The sequence below is a fragment of the Bos mutus genome, chromosome 1 (genome assembly GCF_027580195.1).
Source record: "Bos mutus isolate GX-2022 chromosome 1, NWIPB_WYAK_1.1, whole genome shotgun sequence".
NCBI classification, from domain to species: Eukaryota; Metazoa; Chordata; class Mammalia; order Artiodactyla; family Bovidae; genus Bos; species Bos mutus.
The window spans coordinates 101,237,533-101,258,645 of NC_091617.1; the positions used below are offsets into that span (position 1 = coordinate 101,237,533).

Genomic DNA, 21,113 nt, shown 5'->3' on the forward strand with positions numbered 1-21,113 from the left:
GGCAGTCTTGTTTGTTCCCTTGGTATAAAGTAGAATGGAAGATAGTAATCAATTATTATTTTTTAACCAGTAAGTGCAATAACATTGTTTGGGTGCGTGCATGGGTTGTACAACCCCATGGACTATAGCCCACCAGGCAATTTCCCAATCAAGAATACTCAAGCGGGTTGCCATTTCCTCCTCCAGTGAATCCTCCTGACCCAGAGATTGAACCAGCGTCTCTTGAGTCTTCTGCATTGGCAGGCAGAGTCTTTACCACTGAGCCACCAGGGAAGCCCATAATAACATTATTGAGAAGTTTTTAACTTTCAAGTATCAATTTTAGGCTTTTTACCTGGAGAGTGATTCCAGAGCAGATTTGGTGGGCATGTTCTTTTTTGTTATGCAATAGTAATTTGATCCTCTCCTTTTCCTATACTATTAATTCTTCAGTACCATAGTTTATTCATTTCTCATGAGATCACAGTGTGCAGGGTTATTGTGATGGACTTTGCATGTCTCTATTTCAATCCACTTTTGTATAGCATTCTGTTTCTCCCCTAGATTTTTCATCATATAGTGAGTATCACCACAGTTGACAAGGGTAATTGTCACCTATTCAAATATAAACTACTCTTTAAGTAGGTTCACCTACATGAAATCATGTATGGGCTTAATTTGCATTTTCTTATTAGAGTGTTAATATTATGCTCTGTCTTTCCATCATAAGAGATAGAAATATTACTCCAGAAGAATTTTGTGAAGAATGTATATAGCATATGATGGTGATTCAAATTATTCCATACTTTTTATCCTTCAAATATGTATTTGAAAATTATGATTTAACCAAGGACTGGAGCTTATGACTATTTCATTTTGCTTTGTTTCAGAGACAAGATCCTGCTTCCTGGAATAAAACTTTTTCTGCAATGTCAAGGGATATTCTAAATATTAGATACACTTTATTGCCCTACTTCTATACACAGATGTATGAAATTCATGCTCATGGTGGCACTGTTATCCGACCCCTTTTGCATGAGTAAGTTCACATTATTTTTTTCCTACCACAAAGAGAATAGCTTTTCTTTGTTTTATTCAATAATCAATATAAAATGGGCTTTCCCTGATGACTCAGCTGGTAAAGAACCTGCCTGCAATGCGGGAGACCTGGATTTAAACCCTGGGTTGGGAAGATCCCCTGGAGAAGGGAATGGCTATCGACTTCAGTATTCTGGACTGGGGGATTCCATGGACTCCCCATGGAATAGCAAAGAGTAGTCTATGGGATAGCAAAGAGTCAGCATGACTGAGCGACCTTGACTTTCACTTTCCAATCTACTTTCACTTCAATATAAAATATTTTAAACTAAAACATTTTTTGTTGTTTTAGTGTACGTTTTGGATTAATAAGTATTTACATGAGGAAATCTACTAAAAAGCAGTCCAATATGTGCCATTAAAAATGAAATACATTAACCAGTTTTTAAAAAGTAATAATTTTTAGAAATAACTACTATACACCAAGTATTGTTTTAGATTACTTACAGACCTTATTACATTGTGTATTTTTGAGAATTCTTGGAAATAAGTAATATTATCTCTATATTATAATTTATTTAACTGAAGTTTACTGCAATCCAGTAAATGTACCACATACAAATGCCTGACTGAAGAAGACCATCCTATTTCTCCCATTATCTATAGAAAATTGTTTTGGATTTACTCTTTAAATTGCAAACTATATATGACCAAATCTTGAAATTCAATTCTATGAATATAGTTGCAAAAACATTAACATGTTCTGTTTTTAGTGCAAATACATTTCTTATGGATGTTACACAAAGTAAAAAACAAACACATATACAAACGAAAAAAAAATGGAAATAATCATGATATACTTATCTTCTTGTGTGCCCTATATTATCAGAGTAATTGAATGAGGTAATTTGTTAGATTTCACTATTCATAAACCAGTAAAAAATATGCAGAGGATATTTACTCAAATTAAGCAGTTCAGTTCAGGCCAGTTCAGTCGCTCAGACATGTCCGACTCTTTACGACATCATGAATCACAGTACACCAGACCTCCCTGTCCATCACCAACTCCCGGAGTTCACTCAAACTCATGTCCTTCGAGTAGATGATGCCATCCAGCCATCTCATCCTCTGTCATCCCCTTCTCCTCCTGTCCCCAATCCCTCCCAGCATGAGTCTTTTCCAATGAGTCAACTCTTCGCATGAGGTGGCCAAAGTACTGGAGTTTCAGCTTTAGCATCATTTCTTTCAAAGAAATCCCAGGACTGATCTCCTTTAGAATGGACTGGTTGGATCTCTTTGCAGTCCAAGGGACTTTCAAGAGTCTTCTCCAACACCACAGTTCAAAAGCATCAATTCTTTGGCCCTCAGCTTTCCTCACAGTCCAACTCTCACATCCATACATGACCACTGGAAAAAGCATAGCCTTGGCTAGATGGACCTTTGTTGGCAAAGTAATGTCTCTGCTTTTGAATATGCTATCTAGGTTGGTCATAACTTTCCTTCCAAGGAGTAAGCGTCTTTTAATTTCATGGTTGCAGTCACCATCTGCAGTGATTTTGGAGCCCCCAAAAATAAAGTCTGACACTGTTTCCACTGTTTCCCCATCTATTTCCCAGGAAGTGATGGGACCAGATGCCATGATCTTAGTCTTCTGAATGTTGAGTTTTAAGCCAACTTTTTCACTCTCCTCTTTCACTTTCATCAAGAGGCTTTTTAGCTCCTCTTCACTTTCTGCCTTAAGGGTGGTATCATCTGCATATCTGAGGTTATTGATATTTCTCCTGACAGTCTTGATTCCAGCTTGTGTTTTGTCCAGCCCAGCATTTCTCATGATATACTGTGCATAAAAGTTAAATAAGCAGGGTGACAATATACAGCCTTGACGTACTCCTTTTTCTATTTGGAACCAGTCTGTTTTTCCATGTCCATTTCTAACTGTTGCTTCCTGACCTGCATATAGGTTTCTCAAGAGGCAGGTTAGGTGGTCTTGTATTCCCATCTCTTTCAGAATTTTCCACAGTTTATTGTGATCCACACAGTGCAAGGCTTTGGGATAGTCAATAAAGCAGAAATAGATATTTTATGGAACTCTTTTGCTTTTTCCATGATCCAGCAGATGTTGGCAATTTGATCTCTGGTTCCTCTGCCTTTTCTCAAGCCAGCTTGAACATCTGGAAGCTCATAGGTCATGTATTGCTGAAGCCTGGCTTGGATAATTTTGAGCATTACTTTGCTAGCATGTGAGATGAGTGCAACTGTGCGGTAGTTTGAACATTCTTTGGCATTGCCTTTCTTTGGGATTGGAATGAAACTGACCTTTTCCAGTCCTGTGGCCACTGCTGAGTTTTCCAAATTTGCTGTCATATTGAGTGCAGCACTTTCACAGCCTCACACTTTTCTTCCAGAGTGTTTGTATCTTTGCTTCCTGTGTTTTTGATCTTCTACTTGGCAAAGTTAATATTTGAACCTATGTAAGTTCACTTCAAAGGAGATTTCTCACTCAGTTGGTCTTACATGTCCATTGCAACTCTGCATTTTGTCAGAAGGTTTAGTCATACTCAGATTTACTCATTAAATATTGTACCACTGCATATTGAATTCCAGGACTTCCTTGGTGGCTCAGCTGGTGAAGAATCTGCCTGCAATGCCGGAGACCTGGGTTCAATCCCTGGGTTGGGAATATCCCCGGAAAAGGGAATAGCTACCCACTCCAGGATTCTGGCCTGGAGAATTCCATGGACTGTATAGTCCATAAGGTCACAAAGAGTTGGACATGACTGAATGACTTTCACATATTGAATTCCAAGTGATGAAATTGTTTTTGATCTTTTATAGTTTGATTTGCATTTCAATCCACAAAAGTCCATAGTTCAAAATATGATTTTAATAATTATTTTATTGTATTTAGAAGAGCTAAATGTCTTTGATTTAACTTTGTATATATTTTATCCAGGTTTTTAAATGAAAAACCAACCTGGGATATATTCAAACAGTTTCTGTGGGGTCCAGCATTTATGGTTACTCCTGTATTGGAACCTGTAAGTCCCATCATATATTTTTGTTCACAAAATAATATTCTTTGGTATATATGTTTTTAATGACTATATTTTTAAATTCCAGTACGTTGACACTGTAGAAGGCTATGTCCCTAATGCTCGGTGGTTTGATTACCATACAGTAAGTAATTAAAGAATTCTGGGGGACTGACAAAATATAAATGAGTAACATCTTGATTATAGCCTTTTTAATAATGACATATTTATTTTCCTTTCCATTTAAAAAGAGTAAGATGTTTCTTACCAATTATATCTGAATCAAATTAACAAACAGTGAGAGAGTTAATTTTTTGTGCCATAGATTGTTATATAGTCATGGATTTATTTTACTAAATAAATTTCAAAATTGTACATTGTGCACAAAAAGGTCATTGCCTTTTATTAAGTATGCAAGAAGATTGTTAGCAGTAATGCATTCCTTCCAAGAATAATATATGTGACAAGTCAAGAATAGCTTTTGTGACCCATCAAACACCCATGTATTTTCTGCATGTGCATACTACAAAAAATAGTGGTAAGTTAATTTCAAAGCTATAAATAAACTAAGGAATAAAGTGGTTTATCCTTTAACCAACATAACTTCCTGAATAAATGTGTGTGGTTTTATTTTTTTAATTAAAAAGTATATTATTTGATTCTATAAATGTGCCCCCTCAAGTACCAGTATTGCTGATGATTCTTTTATTGCTTCTGTTCTTTTCTTGCAACTGTCCCATTTCCAGGGCAAAGATATTGGTGTCAGAGAAACATTTCATACATTTGCAGCTCCTTTATATGAAATAAACCTACATGTCCGTGGTGGTTACATCCTACCATGTCAAGAGCCTGCTAACAATACATTTTACAGGTAAGTGAAGTGTAAGTCTTGAGAGTCCCTTGAACTGCAAGTTGATCAAACCAGTTAATTATAAAGGAAATCGAGCCTGAATATTCATTGGACGGACTGTTGCTGAAGCCCCTTTTTGGCCCTGTATGTGAAGAACCAGCTTATTAGAAAAGACCCTGATGCTGGGAAAGATTGAAGACAAATGGAGAAGGGGGCAGTAGAGGATGAGATGATTAGAGAGTATCACCGACTTAATGGATCATGAAATTGAGCAACACCAGGGAGATAGTGGAGGACAGAGGAGCCTGGCAGCTACAGTTGTAAAGAGTTGGACACGATTTAGCAACTGATCAACAGCAACAAAAACAAAGTGTTTACTGAACTCAGATTAGATTTTCAGATACATAATGCTAGAATTGTCAAGAACCAGGAAAGGTCTGAGATTTTATCCTACTTCCAAGTTTACAGGTTAGCCTGCCAGTTTCATGACTACTGTGTCTGAGACAAAGGTCTTACTCATGGCAAAGCAAGAAATATGAGCTTCATGTTTCCTTCAGTTTTCATTTGACTTCCAAGTCCCATATAGGTGAGTGATATCAAGTGACCTAGGTGGATACTGTCCATGCAGGAGGTTTGTGTCACAATGAAGAAATGCCAAGTTTTGGGAAACTCAACCTTTTATAATAGACTTTGAGTAAATTATCCACTATTTGCTTTGAAGGGAGAAAAACTGTTAGTACTTAAATATGCAGAAACTTGACTCATGTAAAATTGACTTCCAACATGATAGGAATGTTTTCCGGACCAAAAAAACAACTGAAATTTAATGTCTTCTGTATAAACATGCAAAGGTATTGATAACATGCAAAGGTCTTGTATTTTTAAATGGCTGCCTCACCTAAGACTTATTATTTTTTCTGAGTCTGATATGTGGAAAGAAGTATTATTTTATTCATTAAAGTATATTTTTAAAATGAGCTTTTCTATGAATTTTAAGCAAACAATGCTCAGAAGACCTCCCTTTCCTTCTGTCTTTTCCAGTCCCCCTTTTCTTCCTCCATCAGTACTATGACACATTCCCTGATTCACTTTAGTTTATCAAAGTAGGTATCCATTGACAATATCACTACTCCTTCAAACTGCTAAATCTTCTGTTGTCCATAGAAGAACCAGACCTGTTTTTATCAATCTTGTCCCATTTTACAATGAAAGTTAATTCATATTTTCTATCCATTACCATTTATAACTGAACATCTTCTAAGACCACTTATGTGACATTATCTCCCTCTTGTTCAATGATGTGTCATATCTACCAGGGGTTGTGGGTCCATTCTGTCTCCTATGACTGATGTAAGAATGAATCTCTGATACCAATCACAGGATCTATTTCCACTGTTCAACTCCTGGCTTAGCTATTCAGATTCTAGAGGACTCAGTTCTGTTCCTCTTCTCATGTCCTGTTGTACCTTGTCTCACATGTGCTGACAGCCCCAGCTGGCATGAATAGGTTATTTCTATCTCCTAAAGCCATCCAGATCCATTTCTATCAACACCTTATCTTGTGTTGTGGATAGTTGCTCAGTTGTGTCTGACTCTTTGCAACCTCATGAACTGCAGCTGGCTAGGCTCCTCTGTCCATGGGGATTCTCAGGCAAGAATACTGGAGTGGGTTGCCATGCTCTGCTCCAGTACTCCTCCAATACTTTATATTGATATCAATTAAAGAGGAGAAAAATAATTGCACCTGATAAGTGAGAGTCTCGTGAAGGATACCAGTTATAAGTTGTGCCTTGAAGAATCCTTGTTATTAAAGAGGACTAGAGAGGCCATTCTGTGTGTGTGTGTGTGTGGGTGGGTATGCGTGTGTAAATGGGTAAAGTAAATAAGATATTTAGGTATACAGTTAACCTTTGAACAACATGGGTTTAAATTACATGAGTCCACTTATATGTGGATATTTTTCAATAGTAAATAGTACAGTACCACTCAGTCCGTGATTGGCTGAATCTGTGGGTGCAGAGGAACTGTGCTTACTTGGATATATGTTGTTCAAGGGTAAACTCTATATACAGGGTAGAATGAAAGTTGTGAAGCTTCTCTTAATCTCATTTAAGTATGTTGGGAAATTATGTTAAACCGTATTTTCATGTTGCTAATAAGATCTACTTATATTTTAATTCAGTGACAGTGAACTGAAATACATATATACATACTTGCTAAGACATGCTAAAATCTTTACACGGAAAGTATAAAGTTGCTATGGAGATTTGAACTTTAGATATTTTGGATATTTTAGGAGACTTCCATAGTAGTACAGCCTTTAACATTTGTGTTCAGAAAAGGCAGATAGCTAAACATAATTAATCCTTCCATGGCAGTATAAGGCTGTTAAACCAAGTGATTTGTATACTGAACATGGAAGCAGATACTTAATTCAGAAATAAGCATATTGTAGGCAGAAGATGGTAAGTATTGCTCAATCCAAGGAGAAGATTTGCAATTTTCTACTAGCTACTCTTTACATTCTTATTAACAACTGCCAATGATAATTAAATTATTTATATATGGAAATATGAAGATAACTTAAGTCATAAGGATTAAAACATGCTACTGAAATAGCTTTATGTTTAATGGTCAATCGCAGAATTATCATGGAAAGTATAAATAAATACATTAATAACCTTAACATAGTTTTAATTATAAATGAGGTCACTTCTGATTTTCTATAGTAGGTGAATCCTTGATATAAAAGATATGCATGATATTTTCTATTAAATATGAAGGATTTGTGGTTTATATACTTTCCATTCTTGTTAGTCACTCAGTTGTATCTGACTCTCTGTGATCCCATGGACTATATCCCACCAGGCTCCTCTCTCCAGGGAATGCTTCAGGCAAGGATACTGGAGTAGGTAGCCATTCCCTTTTCCAGAGGATCTTTCCAGGCCAGGGATTGAACCTAGATCTTCTGCATTACAGGCAGATTCTTCACTATCTGAGCCAGCAAGGAAGCCAGGAAAATCCTCTTATTTTATTTTCCTAAAACAATTTGTATTCTCCTTAATTGATATTCTTATTTGTGTTCTTTGGACACATACAATAAAACACTTGATACTCTTTAAATGTTGATAAAATTATATTCTTTTTACAGCCGACAGAATTACATGAAGCTCATTGTTGCTGCAGATGATAATCAGATGGCACAAGGATCTCTGTTTTGGGATGATGGAGAGACTATTGGTAAGTCTTCCATTTAGGAGTGTTGGGGGAGTGTGTAATTTCCTCAGTTCTGTCTCACCGCAGCAAAAATTTGAAGCAATGGACAGACCAGTGTTACAGCTTGGTGATATAGCTCAGTTTCATTTGGCAAGCAAAGGAAAATACATCCTTGAATCGTGAGGGTGGGCCAACCGAAAAGAAGTGAAGAGAAGAGAAAAGAAGCCAGAGGCTCCTCTTTTTATACATTTTTTTTTCCTCCTCCCCATGAGCCTGCCCTATGTAAATTGGGCTAGCCAGTAGAGCTGTTTGCTTCACCTGAGGTTCTTACTCTGGTCCTAAGACCTTCCTTTGTTCTATTTTTGCAGGCTTTTTCTTTGTCTTTTAGCCACTGCTATTTTTTGGACTCCTTTTTCCTATTCTAAGTACCTAAAATTCCCCCCTCAAGAGATGGGAAGTGCAAATTCTTTGGGAATAGAGGCCTCCATCGAGGTCTGTCTGGCTACTTCCTACTGAGCTGGGATGGTGAGGGGTATTGGGCTTCCTCCTCTTGCTAATCTCAAGCCTCAGAGTCTTTATAGTGGTGTCTATCTAAGGGTGAGTGATATTCCCCATGGTCGGGTGTAGTTTTATATATCCTTATTGAACTGGCACTGCATGTTGTAGCTTATTGACCTGGGCAGAGACAAACTGCGTTACACAATTGATAATACATGGATCAATCACAAGCAGCATCAATATTGTGATAACAGGGATTAGTAGGGGCATTCAGTTCAGTTCAGTCACTCAGTCATGTCTGACTCTGCAATCCCATGAATCTCAGCACACCAGGCCTCCTTGTCCATCACCAGCTCCCAGAGTTCACTCAAACTTAGGTCCATCAAGTCAGCGTTGCCATCCAGCCATCTCATCCTCTGTCGCCCCCTTTTCCTCCTGCCCCCAATCCCTCCCAGCATCAGAGTCTTTTCCAATGAGTCAACTCTTCGCATGAGGTGGCCAAAGTACTGGAGTTTCAGCTTTAACATCATCCTTCCAAAGAACACCCAGGGCTGATCTCTTTTAGAATGGACTGGTTGGATCTCCTTGCAATCCAAGGGACTTTCAAGAGTCTTCTCCAACACCACAGTTCAAAAGCAGCAATTATTCAGTGCTCAGCTTTCTGCATTAGCCAGCTCCAAATCCTCCATCACCAGAAGAAGGATCCACAAAGAGAGATTGTAGCCACCCCAAGAACTCTCCAGCTCATTCTTTGAGCTCCTGTAGGATCTGAATGTTTTGTTTTTCTTGAGGACTGTGAGACTTTCTTAAACTTTAGCTGGAGGTATTTACCCAGAAAAAACATATCTCATCCAAGATGGCTCAAGTCCCTCCTTGTTCAGGGATCAGGAGATCTATTTCTTGTCTATTTTGGAGTACAACCCTTACCAAGCTGTGCTGGCTGTTTAGAGCTATCCTGAGAAATTTTATCCCCAGAAACTTAATTTTTGGCTGTTCATTAGAATGGTACTCATTTGTAGTTCTAAATAGGTATCTGAGATCTCCCAGGGGCTCACAGGTATACTGATTGTCCTCTTCAGTTTTCTTCCATGGCTTGACTTGTGAGTAGTGAATCCAGGAGTCGTATCCTGTTAACTTGACTGCTGTAGGGGTAGAAAGTATTACAGGGAAGGGGCCCTTCCATGTGAGCTGGAGTTGAGCTTTTGGGGACCCATCTTTCCAGATTTTAATTAGGACTTGAGTCCCTGGAGCACATAGTGGTGGTTCTTTAGAATCTTTTGGGTCCTGGTTGATACCCCACAAGTGTATATCTTGTTGGAATTGCCCAGTGGCCATGGTATGAGACCGGAGGGTCTGAGCCTCTGGATCTAGGAAGAGGTCATTGACATAAACAAATGATCTCCCATATAGCATCTCATAAGGACTAAGACCAACCTGTTCCTTAGGGGCAATATGGATGTGGAGGAGAGCTATTGGTAAAGCCTCCTTCCATCCCAGGGAGGTCACCTGGGTTATCTTTTTAATCGCTGATTTTAATAATTGATTGGCTCTTTCTACTTTTCCTGAAGACCGAGTCCTCCAGGCACAATGGAGATAATAAGTAATGCCCAATGCTTTAGAGACCCCTTGGATGACCTTAGAAGAAAATGATGTCCCATTGTCACTTTGTAATGATCTTGGCAGACCAAATCTCAGAATGATTTCATAGAGCAGTTTTTTTTTACCACCTCCTCAGCCTTCTCAGTCTGGGTGGGAAAGCCTTCAGTCCATCCTGTGAATGTATCTGTCATGACTTATAGGTATTTATACCCTTGAGAAACTGGCATCTGGGTGAAGTCCTTCTCCCAGTCCTCTCCTGGGTAGGTACCACATTGTTGGGCAGGCTGGGCCAGCTGGTGTCTTTGGGCTCCTTGAGCATTGTTTAACTGACAAGTGGGACAAAAGGAGAACACTTGCCTTCTAGTTGTCTGGAGGCTTGTTCCTCTGAAGGACCTTTCTAGTAATCTTTGGAGGGCCTTTTCCCCTAAATGAGTAGTGGCATATAAGGAGTTAACCAACTTCCATTGAAGGTTCCCAGGCAGAAAAAGGAACCCCTCCTTTTGGAACCACCCTCATATGATCTTTGTGAAAGCCCTCACTCTTAGCTTTAAGAGTCTCTCCTTCAGTTTATGAAGGAGTTTCTGGCAAATTAGTCTGTGGATCTAAGGTGGCAACCCCTATTAGGTCATTGTTCTGTAATGCTGCTCTCTTAGCTGCCTGATCGGCTGCTTGTTTCCCTTGTACCACTTCTGTGCTCCCTTTAGAGTGGGAGACTGAAACCTCAATGAGCAGATGGACTGCCTTCAAGAGCCTAAGGATTTGATCACCATATTTCATTGGGAACCCTCAGGTGGTCAAGTGTTCTCTTTCTTTCCAAATAGCAGTGTGTATATAGCACCACAAAGGCATACTTGGAGTCAGTGTAAATGGCTACTCTTTTTCCTTTTCTCAGCCCTAAAGCTCAAGTCAGGGTTATGAGTTCAGCTAATTGGGCCAAAGTAACTGGTGGCAAATGTTTAGCACCTGTGATCTCAAAATTGGAGGCTACTGCATATCCAGTTCTTCTTTTTCTGTCCAAGACAAAGCTGCTTCCGTCAGTGTACATGATTTCCTCAGGATTGGTCAGAAGATTTTCTGACAATCCCTCTTGGGTTTTGTCCAGTGGTCCAAGGTTTCTAGGCAAGAGTGAAAGAGAAGAGAGACCTCAGAGGTAGGCAGGAGGGTAGTTGGGTTAAGAACCTCACAAGGGGATATAGTCAGGCCTGGATTTTCCATTAGCACTACTTGATATCTGAGGATCCTTTGATCAGACATCCATAAATGGCCTCTCCCATTCAGGAGTTGTTTCACTTGGTGACTGGTAAAAATAGTTTGACCTCAAAAGAGTGTTTTAAAGCATCTTCTATTAGGACTGCAATAGCTGCAAGATTTCAAAGGCAGGGAAAGATGTCTTTCCAATAAGGGAATAGGACACTCAGGGACCACCAGAAACTGGTGGGAAAATATTTGTCCATCCTAGCAACAAAGAAGTGCTCAGGTGAATCTTTTTGTAATTGCTTTTCCTGTAGCACTCAAAATGGTAAAAGTTTGGGAGGAGAAGGCTCCAGAGTAGGAGGTCAGGACAGACTAGGTAGCCCCTGTGTCAACCAAGGAATTCTCGGACCTACCTGCCATATCCCATTGCACCCTTGGCTCCAGCCCTGTGATGGTTATCTGTGACATGTGGGCTGGCTGAAGTGGGCTGCTTCAGTCCTGTTGAACCATCATAAGGGAAGGCTTGGCGCTTGACTTTAGGCTCTTGTGTCCCAAGGACAGAGTGCCACCTAATGCCCCAACTGATGGCATTTGTAGCAAGCCATTTTAGGAAACTTGTCATGGTTTGGACACTTTGGCCCAATGTCCCACTTGTCTATAATTGAGGTATTTGCCCCCTGCCTTGTCCTTTAAGGGCTGGGTGTTTGCCATAGGGCTTCCCTGGAGGGCAGTCAGCACCTGGGCATGCCTTGTCTCTTTCCTTTTCTCCCTTTCCTGGGCCTTGGCTCCTCCCTTTCCTGTTCTCTGTTATAAAAGGTATGGTGGCTGTCTGGACCTTCTCATCTAAAGAGGTAGCAGGGTCCTGCTGCTGTAGCTGTTATAACTTTATCCTGATGTCTAATGCACATTGGGACAGGAATTTGTCCTTTAAAATCACCTGTCCCTCTTAAGAATCTAAGTCCAGATTGGTAAACTTTGGAAGGCCTCTTTTAGCCTTTCCAGAAAGGCAATGGTGTTCTTATTGGGCTCTTGAGTAATCAGGCATAGCTGATTACTTTTTGCTGGGCTGCTTTTAGTCCTGCCTTTACACAGATCAGAAAATAATCCCTTTCTCAGATGTTCTTAGGGTTATTATAATTCCCATATTATATATTATTATAATTCCAATTAGGACCTGATGAGGGGACCGCAGTTTCCCCCACTGCGTATTTATCGCTTGACCTGTGAAGCCCCCTAGCATACCTTCATGCTTCCTTTAATACCCCAGCATACTCAGGGTCAGAAAAAGTTTGACTAAATATGACCATGATGTCCTTTCACGTTAAATCAAAGGCTAAGGTAATGTGTTGCAATGTATCTGTATATTTGCCTGGGTCATCTGTATAGCTTCCCAGGCCTGGTTTGATCTATCTTAGTTCTCAGAGGGAGAAGGGCTTATGGACCCGGGTTGGTCTGAATTCTCCTCCAGTTTCAACTAAGTGACGTACTCAAGTTGGTTTTTGTGGAGGGGGTGATCCTGGATATGGGGGCAATTTTGAATACAAGGAAGGAGCACCAGGCAACTCGGGAGCCATGGGAAGTAAGCCTTCATGGGGGCGGCAGGCAGGGGGGGAGGGGCGGGGTTCCTTCTCTTGGTTGTCTGTGCCTAACACCATTTGCCTAGTCAGCTCACTTTCAGGTATACAATCCCATACTTAAGACAGAGTTCCTTCATATCACTTAGTCAGGAGAAAATTTGGACAGGGTATCTATGTCCATTTCTCTTGTCTTTTGCAGAATAAGTCTAGCTGCAGGATCGTATTGTAATTTAAACTTCCATACTCAGGCAAGAGTTCCTTATCCCTGAGGATACCATGGCCAGGCAATGGCACAAAGAATTTTAAGCAACTTCTCCTTAAGGTTAGAGGATTGAACAGCTTCTGGTTATCTCAAGGGTGCATCTCAAGGGTGTCTGTTAGGAAGTGGATTGGTTATTTCCTACCTGAAAAAAGATAGTGATGACAGGGAGGGGAAAAAAAAAAAAGAGTAGGCCTCCTTCTATTTTTACGGGTGGACTTCCTTAGGGGTGAATCTTTCTGAAATGTATCCTACCAAGTTCTGTTGCAACCTGAGAGCCAGGCTTCTCCAGGTCAGGGTGCAGATCTCCAGACCGGCTGAGACATGACAGCCTCCTGAAGATCAAATCCCCAGGCAGGTCGAGGCATGTCAGCCTCCCAAAAATTGGGTCCCTGGGCAGGTCGAGATATGTCAACCTCCTGGAACCCCTGGATTGGCAGATCTCTGAGCAGATTGAGGTGTGACAACCTCCCAGGGACCAGATCCCTAGGCAGGTTGAGGCAGATCAACCTCCTGGGATCCCAGGCTGGAGTTGGGCGTCCCCAAGGTATCCAGCATGACTACTGCTGCTTAGGATTAAGGGGTTGTAATCTTAAATCATTGCCGGTTTCTCCACCACAGATGGGAATAGATACCATGATGTAAAGCAATACAAAGCTATGGCCTGAAACTGGGAACCTGGGGAAACAGCCATAAGCCTTATCCTGTTATTGCTCTGAGGGAATGTAAGGCACTGATTTCTTCCTCTAGTCCTCCATAAGAGCAGTTTAGGATGTTTCCAGTGGTAAATATTTCATTGTCATAGACCCACTTTAGGTAATAATAAGTAATGACAAAGGATTGGGTTATCTGGTCCTGTTAGGGGCATTAAGAATATTTTAATCATAAGCAGGGTGGAGCAATGCCTACAAGAGAACAGAGTTCTGGTTGTAGGAGTTAGTAAGTGGCTTAAGAACAAATTGGTAAGAAGCAACAGAACAGATGTTCCATAAAAGTGGAGAGGAGATTTGATCTGAGGGTACGTTTATAAATTTAAGAGAAGGATGATAAGGGTTTGGGCCCAAATGGCCTGCAGGGCTAACTCACCAAGTGGCAAACATTATCCATGGAAGCCCAATTGCCCTTAAAGGGATGCCACCAACAGACAGACTTCTAGCAGGCATTGTGTGCCTGTCACCAGCCCTAGTGAGTTCACTGAGAATACCGTTGTTGCACATGTTGTACAAAACATGGAAGATGAAGGCTGGAATATCTAGAGAGATTGGATATTATACAGTATTTCCCTCCCAAGGGCAAGCTATTTTCTGGTTTTCCCTCCAGGAGATTATAGAGGCAACACTGTGGGCCCTGATAGGGCTTAGGAAAAGAGCATGAAACAGGAGCTAAGGGAGCAGGGCACAACCTTTGAAAGAATGACATAGCCCAAGGTCTAACATAAACTGATTAAAATCAAATGGGTCCAAGATGACACACAAGTCAACTGATTAAAATCAAATGGGCCCAAGATGACACACAAGTCAAATTTATCAAATTTAACTAAAACTTGCCTCTTAATCTGAAAGCTAAATGACACACACAGAGGCATCATGACTGTTCCAAGGCATTCCCCAATTGTTGGAATGATCCTCCTACTCATTAGCATATGAAATCACCCAGCTCACAAAAACTAACCACACCACATTCCATGGCCACAGCACTGGAACTTGCCCCCTGTGGCCTGTGCTCCTCTCTAAATCCAAACAAATACACCTCTTACCTATCACTGTGTCTCTCACTGACGTTTTTGCAATGACATCAAGAGCCTGAGCTTCATTAGGTCCTAAGACCAGGCACTGTACATTTTGGCTAGGGTCAAGTCCCAGTCAGATGCGACTGACTGACTAAGCATAGCACAGTCCCTGCCACGTAGATTTGAGTCCCAATCTTAGGTAATCAGTTTCAAACACAACCTTCAGTAATTGAAAAATGATGACCTGTCCAATATTTTGTAAACAGTTGCATAGATGGAGAGAGGAGATGAAGACAAGGAGGAAAAAAGAGTGGGAAAATCGTGCCAAGGAATCGCCTTCATAACCTGCTGGAAAATCTGCTAAATACCTGACCTGTGCTCACAGTTTTAATTGGCCTGATCCTTGGCACAAAGCAGGTTAAGGACAAAGAACCCCCGCTTGCTTGGGCAACAGCTACTAAGTAGCCCCTGCCAGAGTCCCTCAATTGCACACACTGCTGCTCGCCTGTTTGCAAGGGGTTCAAAGAAACAAGAAATGAGAGATTATAAAGGAATTAAGTGTGGTGACCCAAGGACAAAAGAGCATATAAAACCAAGGAGGATCTTGGAATGCAGGAATGGAAAAACCAGACCCTTATCATCCTTCCTTTCCCCATGTTGTAACTATTAACAAATTTCAGGTCCTCCTGAGCATTATAACCTGTCTCCCTTCCTACCCCATTCAGTTCAGTCGCTCAGTCATGTCCAACTATTTGCAACCCCATGAATCGCAGCACGAAGGGCCTCCCTGTTCATCACCAACTCCCGGAATTCACTCAAACTCATGTACATTGAGTTGGTGGTGCCATCCAACCATCTCATCCTCTGTCGTCCCCTTCTCCTCCTGTCCCCAATCCCTCCCAGCATTAGGGTCTTTTCCAGTGAGTCAACTCTTCACATGAGGTGGCCAGAGTATTGGAGTTTCAGCTTTAGCATCAGTCCTTCCAATGATCACCCAGGACTGATCTCATTTAAGATGGACTGGTTGGATCTCCTTGCAGTCCAAGGGACTCTCAAGAGTCTTCTCCAACACCACAGTTCAAGCATCACTTCTTTGATGCTCAGCTTTCTTCACAGTCCAACTCTTACATCGATACATGACCACTGGAAAAACCATAGCCTTGACTAGACGGACCTTTGTTGGCAAAGTAATATCTCTGCTTTTCAATATGCTATCTAGATTGGTCATAACTTTCCTTCCAAGAAGTAAGCGTCTTTTAATTTCATGCCTGCAGTCACCATCTGCAGTGATTTTGAAGCCCCAAAAAATAAAGTCTGACACTGTTTCCACTGTTTCCCCATCTATTTCCCTTGAAGTGACAGAATCAGATGCCATGATCTTCGTTTTCTCAATGTTGAGCTTTAAGCCAACTTTTTCATTCTCCTCTCTCACTTTCATCAACAGGCTGTTTAGGTCCTCTTCACTTTCTGCCATAAGGGTGCTGTCATCTGCATATCTGAGGTTATTGATATTTCTCCCGGCAATCTTGATTCCAGCTTGTGCTTCATCCAGCCCAGCACTTCTCATGATGTACTCTGCATATAAGTTAAATAAGCAGTGTGACAATATACAGCCTTGAAGTACTCCTTTTCCTATTTGGAACCAGTCTGTTTTTCCATGTCCAGTTCTACCTGTTGCTTCCTGACCTGCATATAGGTTTCTCAAGAGGCAGGTCAAGTAGTCTGATATTTCCATCTCTAAGAATTTTCTACAGTTTATGGTGATCCACATGGTCAAAGGCTTTGGCATAGTCAGTAAAGTAGAAATAGATGTTTTTCTGGAACTCTTTTGCTTTTTCAATGATCCAGCGGATGTTGGCAATTTGATCTCTGGTTCCTCTGCCTTTTCTAAAACCAGCTTGAACATCTCGAAGTTCACGGTTCACATTATTGCTGAAGCCTGCTTGGAGAATTTTGAGCATTACTTTACTAGCATTTGAGATGAATGCAATGAGTGCAGTAGTTTAAGCATTTTTGTCATTGCCTTTCTTTGGGATTGGTATGAAAACTGACCTTTGCCAGTCCTGTGGCCGCTGCTGAGTTTTCCAAATTTGCTGGCATATTGAGTGCAGCACTTTCACAGCATCATCTTTCAGAATTTGGAATAGCTCAACTGGAATTCCATCACCTCCACTAGCTTTATTTGTAATGATGCTTTCTAAGGCCCACTTGACTTCACATTCCAGGATGTCTGGCTCTAGGTCAGTGATCACACCATTGTGATTATCTGGGTCATGAAGCTCTTTTTTGTACGGTTTTTCTGTGTATTCTTGCCACCTCTTCTTAATATCTTCTGCTTCTGTTAGGTCCATACCATTTCTGTCCTTTATCAAGCCCATCTTTGCATGAAATATTCCCTTGGTATCTCTAATTTTCTTGAAGAGATCTCTAGTCTTTCCCATTCTGTTGTTTTCCTCTATTTCTTTGCATTGATCACTGAGGAAGGCTTTCTTATCTCTCCTTGTTATTCTATGGAACTCTGCATTTAGATGCTTATATCTTTCCTTTTCTCCTTTGCTTTTCACTTCTCTTCTTTTCAGAGCTCCTTGTAAGGCCTCCTCAGACAGCCATTTTGCTTTTTTGCATTTCTTTTCCCTGGGGATGGTCTTAATCCCTGTCTCCTGTACAATGTCACGAATGTCCATCCATAGTTCATCAGGCACTCTGTCTATCAGATCTAGTCCCTTAAATATATTTCTAACTTCCACTGTATAATAATAAGGGATTTGATTTAGGTCATACCTGAATGTTCTAGTGGTTTTCCCTACTTTCTTCAATTTAAGTCTGAATTTGGCAGTAAGAGGTTCATGGTCTGAGCCACAGTCAGCTCCTAGTCTTGTTTTTGCTGACTGTATAGAGCTTCTCCATCTTTTGCTGCAAAGAATATAATCAGTCTGATTTTGGTGTTGATCATCTGGTGATGTCCATGTGTAGAGTCTTCTCTTGTGTTGTTGGAAGAGGGTTTTGCTTTGACCAGTGCATTCTCTTGGCAAAACGCTATTAGCCTTTGCCCTGCTTCATTCTGTATTCCAAGACCAAATTTGCCTGTTACTCCAGGTGTTTCTTGACTTCCTACTTTTGCATTCCAGTCCCCTATAATGAAAAGGACATCTTTTTTGGGATGTTAGTTCTAAAAGGTCTTGTAGGTCTTCATAGAACCATTCAACTTCAGCTTTTTCAGTGTTACTGGTTGAGGCATAGGCTTGGATTACTGTGATAGTTAATGGTTTGCCTTGGAAACGAACAGAGATCATTCTGTCATTTTTGAGATTGCATCCAAATACTGCATTTTGTCATGTCTGTCTCCTCCGGACAGAGGAGCCTGGTGGGCTGCAGTCCATGGGGTTGCTAAGAGTCAGACACGACTGAGCGACTTCACTCACTAAGTAGTTAGAGTAGGAAAAAGGAGTCCAAAATAGCAATGACTACTCAACAGGAGATTAAATATAACTGATAACATACATATTATCTCACATTATTTTTTGGTTACCTATTATTGTGCTTTGGAAGCTGAGTACAAAAAAAGCCAATAATGTGATTGAGAGCTAAAATAGTTTAATAAATATTTGAGTCAACTTAAAAATAGACTTACAAATATTTAAAGATGTTCTTCTTATCCTAAATATATGTAATCCCTATGGTCAACCTCTAGATAACAAAGAGATTTGTGTGGACAGGGATGGTATACTGATCATCTTTGTATTCCCAGAATTAGCCAGTTCTGTTTGCATAATAGACATTCAGTATGTGTGCGGTCAGCTGAGTTGAAAAGCCACTTTCCCATGTGCACATATTGATGCATAACGATGCCTTTAAAACATGAGATAGTTCAGAAACAAATTTAAACTTAGTCTGTATGCTTTATGGCTATAGCTTTTGCTTTTTTGTTTTTCTTTTTTAATATTTTACAGTTTTTTACATGAAAAGTTTGAGGATTTAAATTTAAATCTTTGTTTACTCCATGGCTATTCCTCAAAATCAGACTTAACTGCTAAACTTTTAGCAGTGTGTGCTCTGCTTCCTGAGAAGTTTGTAAAGAATGGATATTCTAAGGCCATCCAAATTCCATTAAGTTAAGGAAAGGCCCAGAAATCTGCCTTTGAGTCAGTGCCCCCAGGTTATTATTTCACTGTTAAATAAACACTGTTAGAGGATTAGCAATGTCAGCTCCCTAAGATGGGGATCTAAGTATTCTCTTGACATGGCTCTTAGTCATAGCAACTAACATCTGTGTGGAGCTGTAGGACAGTTTACTACAATTTAAATACATTATCCATAGATGAGAGATTTTTCATTAATAGCAAAGACATCTTTCTTTCGTCTTTTCAGGTTAATCATAGTTAATATTCTACAACCATAAGAAATAGGAATCTATTAGTAAGTAATCTATATCAGAAAGTGATATAAGAATCATATGGTAATAAGCAAGCCTCAAAATAAATAAATAAATAAATAAGCTTTTCCTAGTATTTTGTGAATTAGAAAGTGACTGAACTGCTATTAGTTAAATAAAATCTTGTTTTCAGAGCCCTGAACTTCATTAACACATTAACTGAGGGTCTACAAAGTTTATAGCCTTTCTTCCTCACTAGGAGGCACTTTGAATTTGCCTACAATTCTCCAGGGGTATAAAGTTGAGTTATGCATAATTTGCATGCTTGTCTTGGGATATTTGAATCTCACTCTCTAGCAAATTTAGATAATTCATTTTAACAGTAGGGAGACAAGGCTTCTCTTAGTTTTTTTTTTTTTTTTTAATACAGCTATTTCTATCAAGCTAAGATATAGATGAAAGAACTTGGTAAAACCTTTACTCTGTTGAAGTTTCATGGCAGGTTTTTCTTTTGTTTTATCACTGAAAAGTGAGCAGAATTCATATATTTCTCTATGTTCTCTTTATACAAACATACAAAGTTGTTCTGACCCATTCTATCTACTAGTTTGGTTATATTTCACAATCTCAGTATATTTGTTATAAGTAATTATAAAGGTTTCAGCAAATCCTCTGAAATTTCTTAAATGAATAGCAACAACAATACATAGCAAATGCTTGGAATCTTTGGATTTATTAGATCAGAATCTCTGAAGAAATTTTCTCTTACAACAAGCTTGCCAACCTATCCAATAAACTAGATATCTAAATAAAATTTTCTTTTAAGTATATTTAAATTTTAAGGAATACTATTGAAACTGTAAAAATGTGTTTTGGGAGGCTCCAATTCTTTATGTTTCAGGGCAGAAAGAATTAAGCAAGAGGATTCTCAATAAGATGCAAGAATTGGGCTCTTGTGAGGTTTATAAGCAGGTGGGCAAGAGGATGTTGCACTGAGAACTTAGTGGGCTACTGTTTTATAATCAAAGGAGAGGTGGGGAGGGAGAAAAGACCACCTTCTTCCTCATTCTTGAGTAGACATCAAGCTTCCAACATCAGCTCCTCCTCCACATCAGGCAAGGGAGGGAGTTTTCTTATTCCTACATGGTCAAATGGGGACTGTCATGGCACAGTGGAAATGAGCAAAAAGGGGGTAACATACTAAAATATAGTAAATTATCTCAGGTTTCAGTGTAATGTCATCTTTTCCTTATATTTTTGTTTTTAGTGTGTGCATAAAAGCTTGTCCCAGGATTCATTAACTTACTGATCTTACTGAGCAGGGTGTGGGTTTCACTCCACTTTTGTTTTATTCTTTTGGACCATGTCTCATGCTTGCATTGTATGGTTTTGTTGCTAAGCAAGCCTGCTTGATTTTGTAGTTAAGCAAACCTATTTTCCTGAGTGATCATTAGGTTACAGGATTTTCTTTCTTCTTCTTTTTTTTTTTTTTTTTTAAACTTAAAATTCCCTAGTGGAATTAACTATTTAATCGTCTATCTGGTCCCTTTCCTCTGTCCCAATCACTTTTATTTGTAGACATGTATATTTCTCAAAAAACAAAAATAAGATAAAGCAAAATAAACTTATTTTGAAATGTGGGTATATTAAGTAAATTTTGACTGTTCTAGCTAATAAGGTTGTAGTTTAGTAAAATATTAATTTGTCCTACTCATCTTAGTGAAATAAACATATGTCTACCTTGAAGTAAGATCATACGTGGTATCTTTC

General features: G+C 39.7%; 1 protein-coding gene across 1 annotated transcript in view; it reads left to right on the forward strand.

Moving 5' to 3' along the window:
• SI (sucrase-isomaltase) overlaps positions 1–21,113 on the forward strand; it is a 113,407-nt gene that overhangs the window by 87,281 nt on the left and 5,013 nt on the right. The window contains exons 40-44 of the mRNA XM_005895337.3: positions 870–1,018; positions 3,971–4,055; positions 4,138–4,194; positions 4,796–4,920; positions 8,051–8,139. Of these exons, the coding sequence (XP_005895399.2) occupies positions 870–1,018; positions 3,971–4,055; positions 4,138–4,194; positions 4,796–4,920; positions 8,051–8,139 (505 nt within the window). The remainder of the gene's footprint in view (positions 1–869; positions 1,019–3,970; positions 4,056–4,137; positions 4,195–4,795; positions 4,921–8,050; positions 8,140–21,113) is intronic.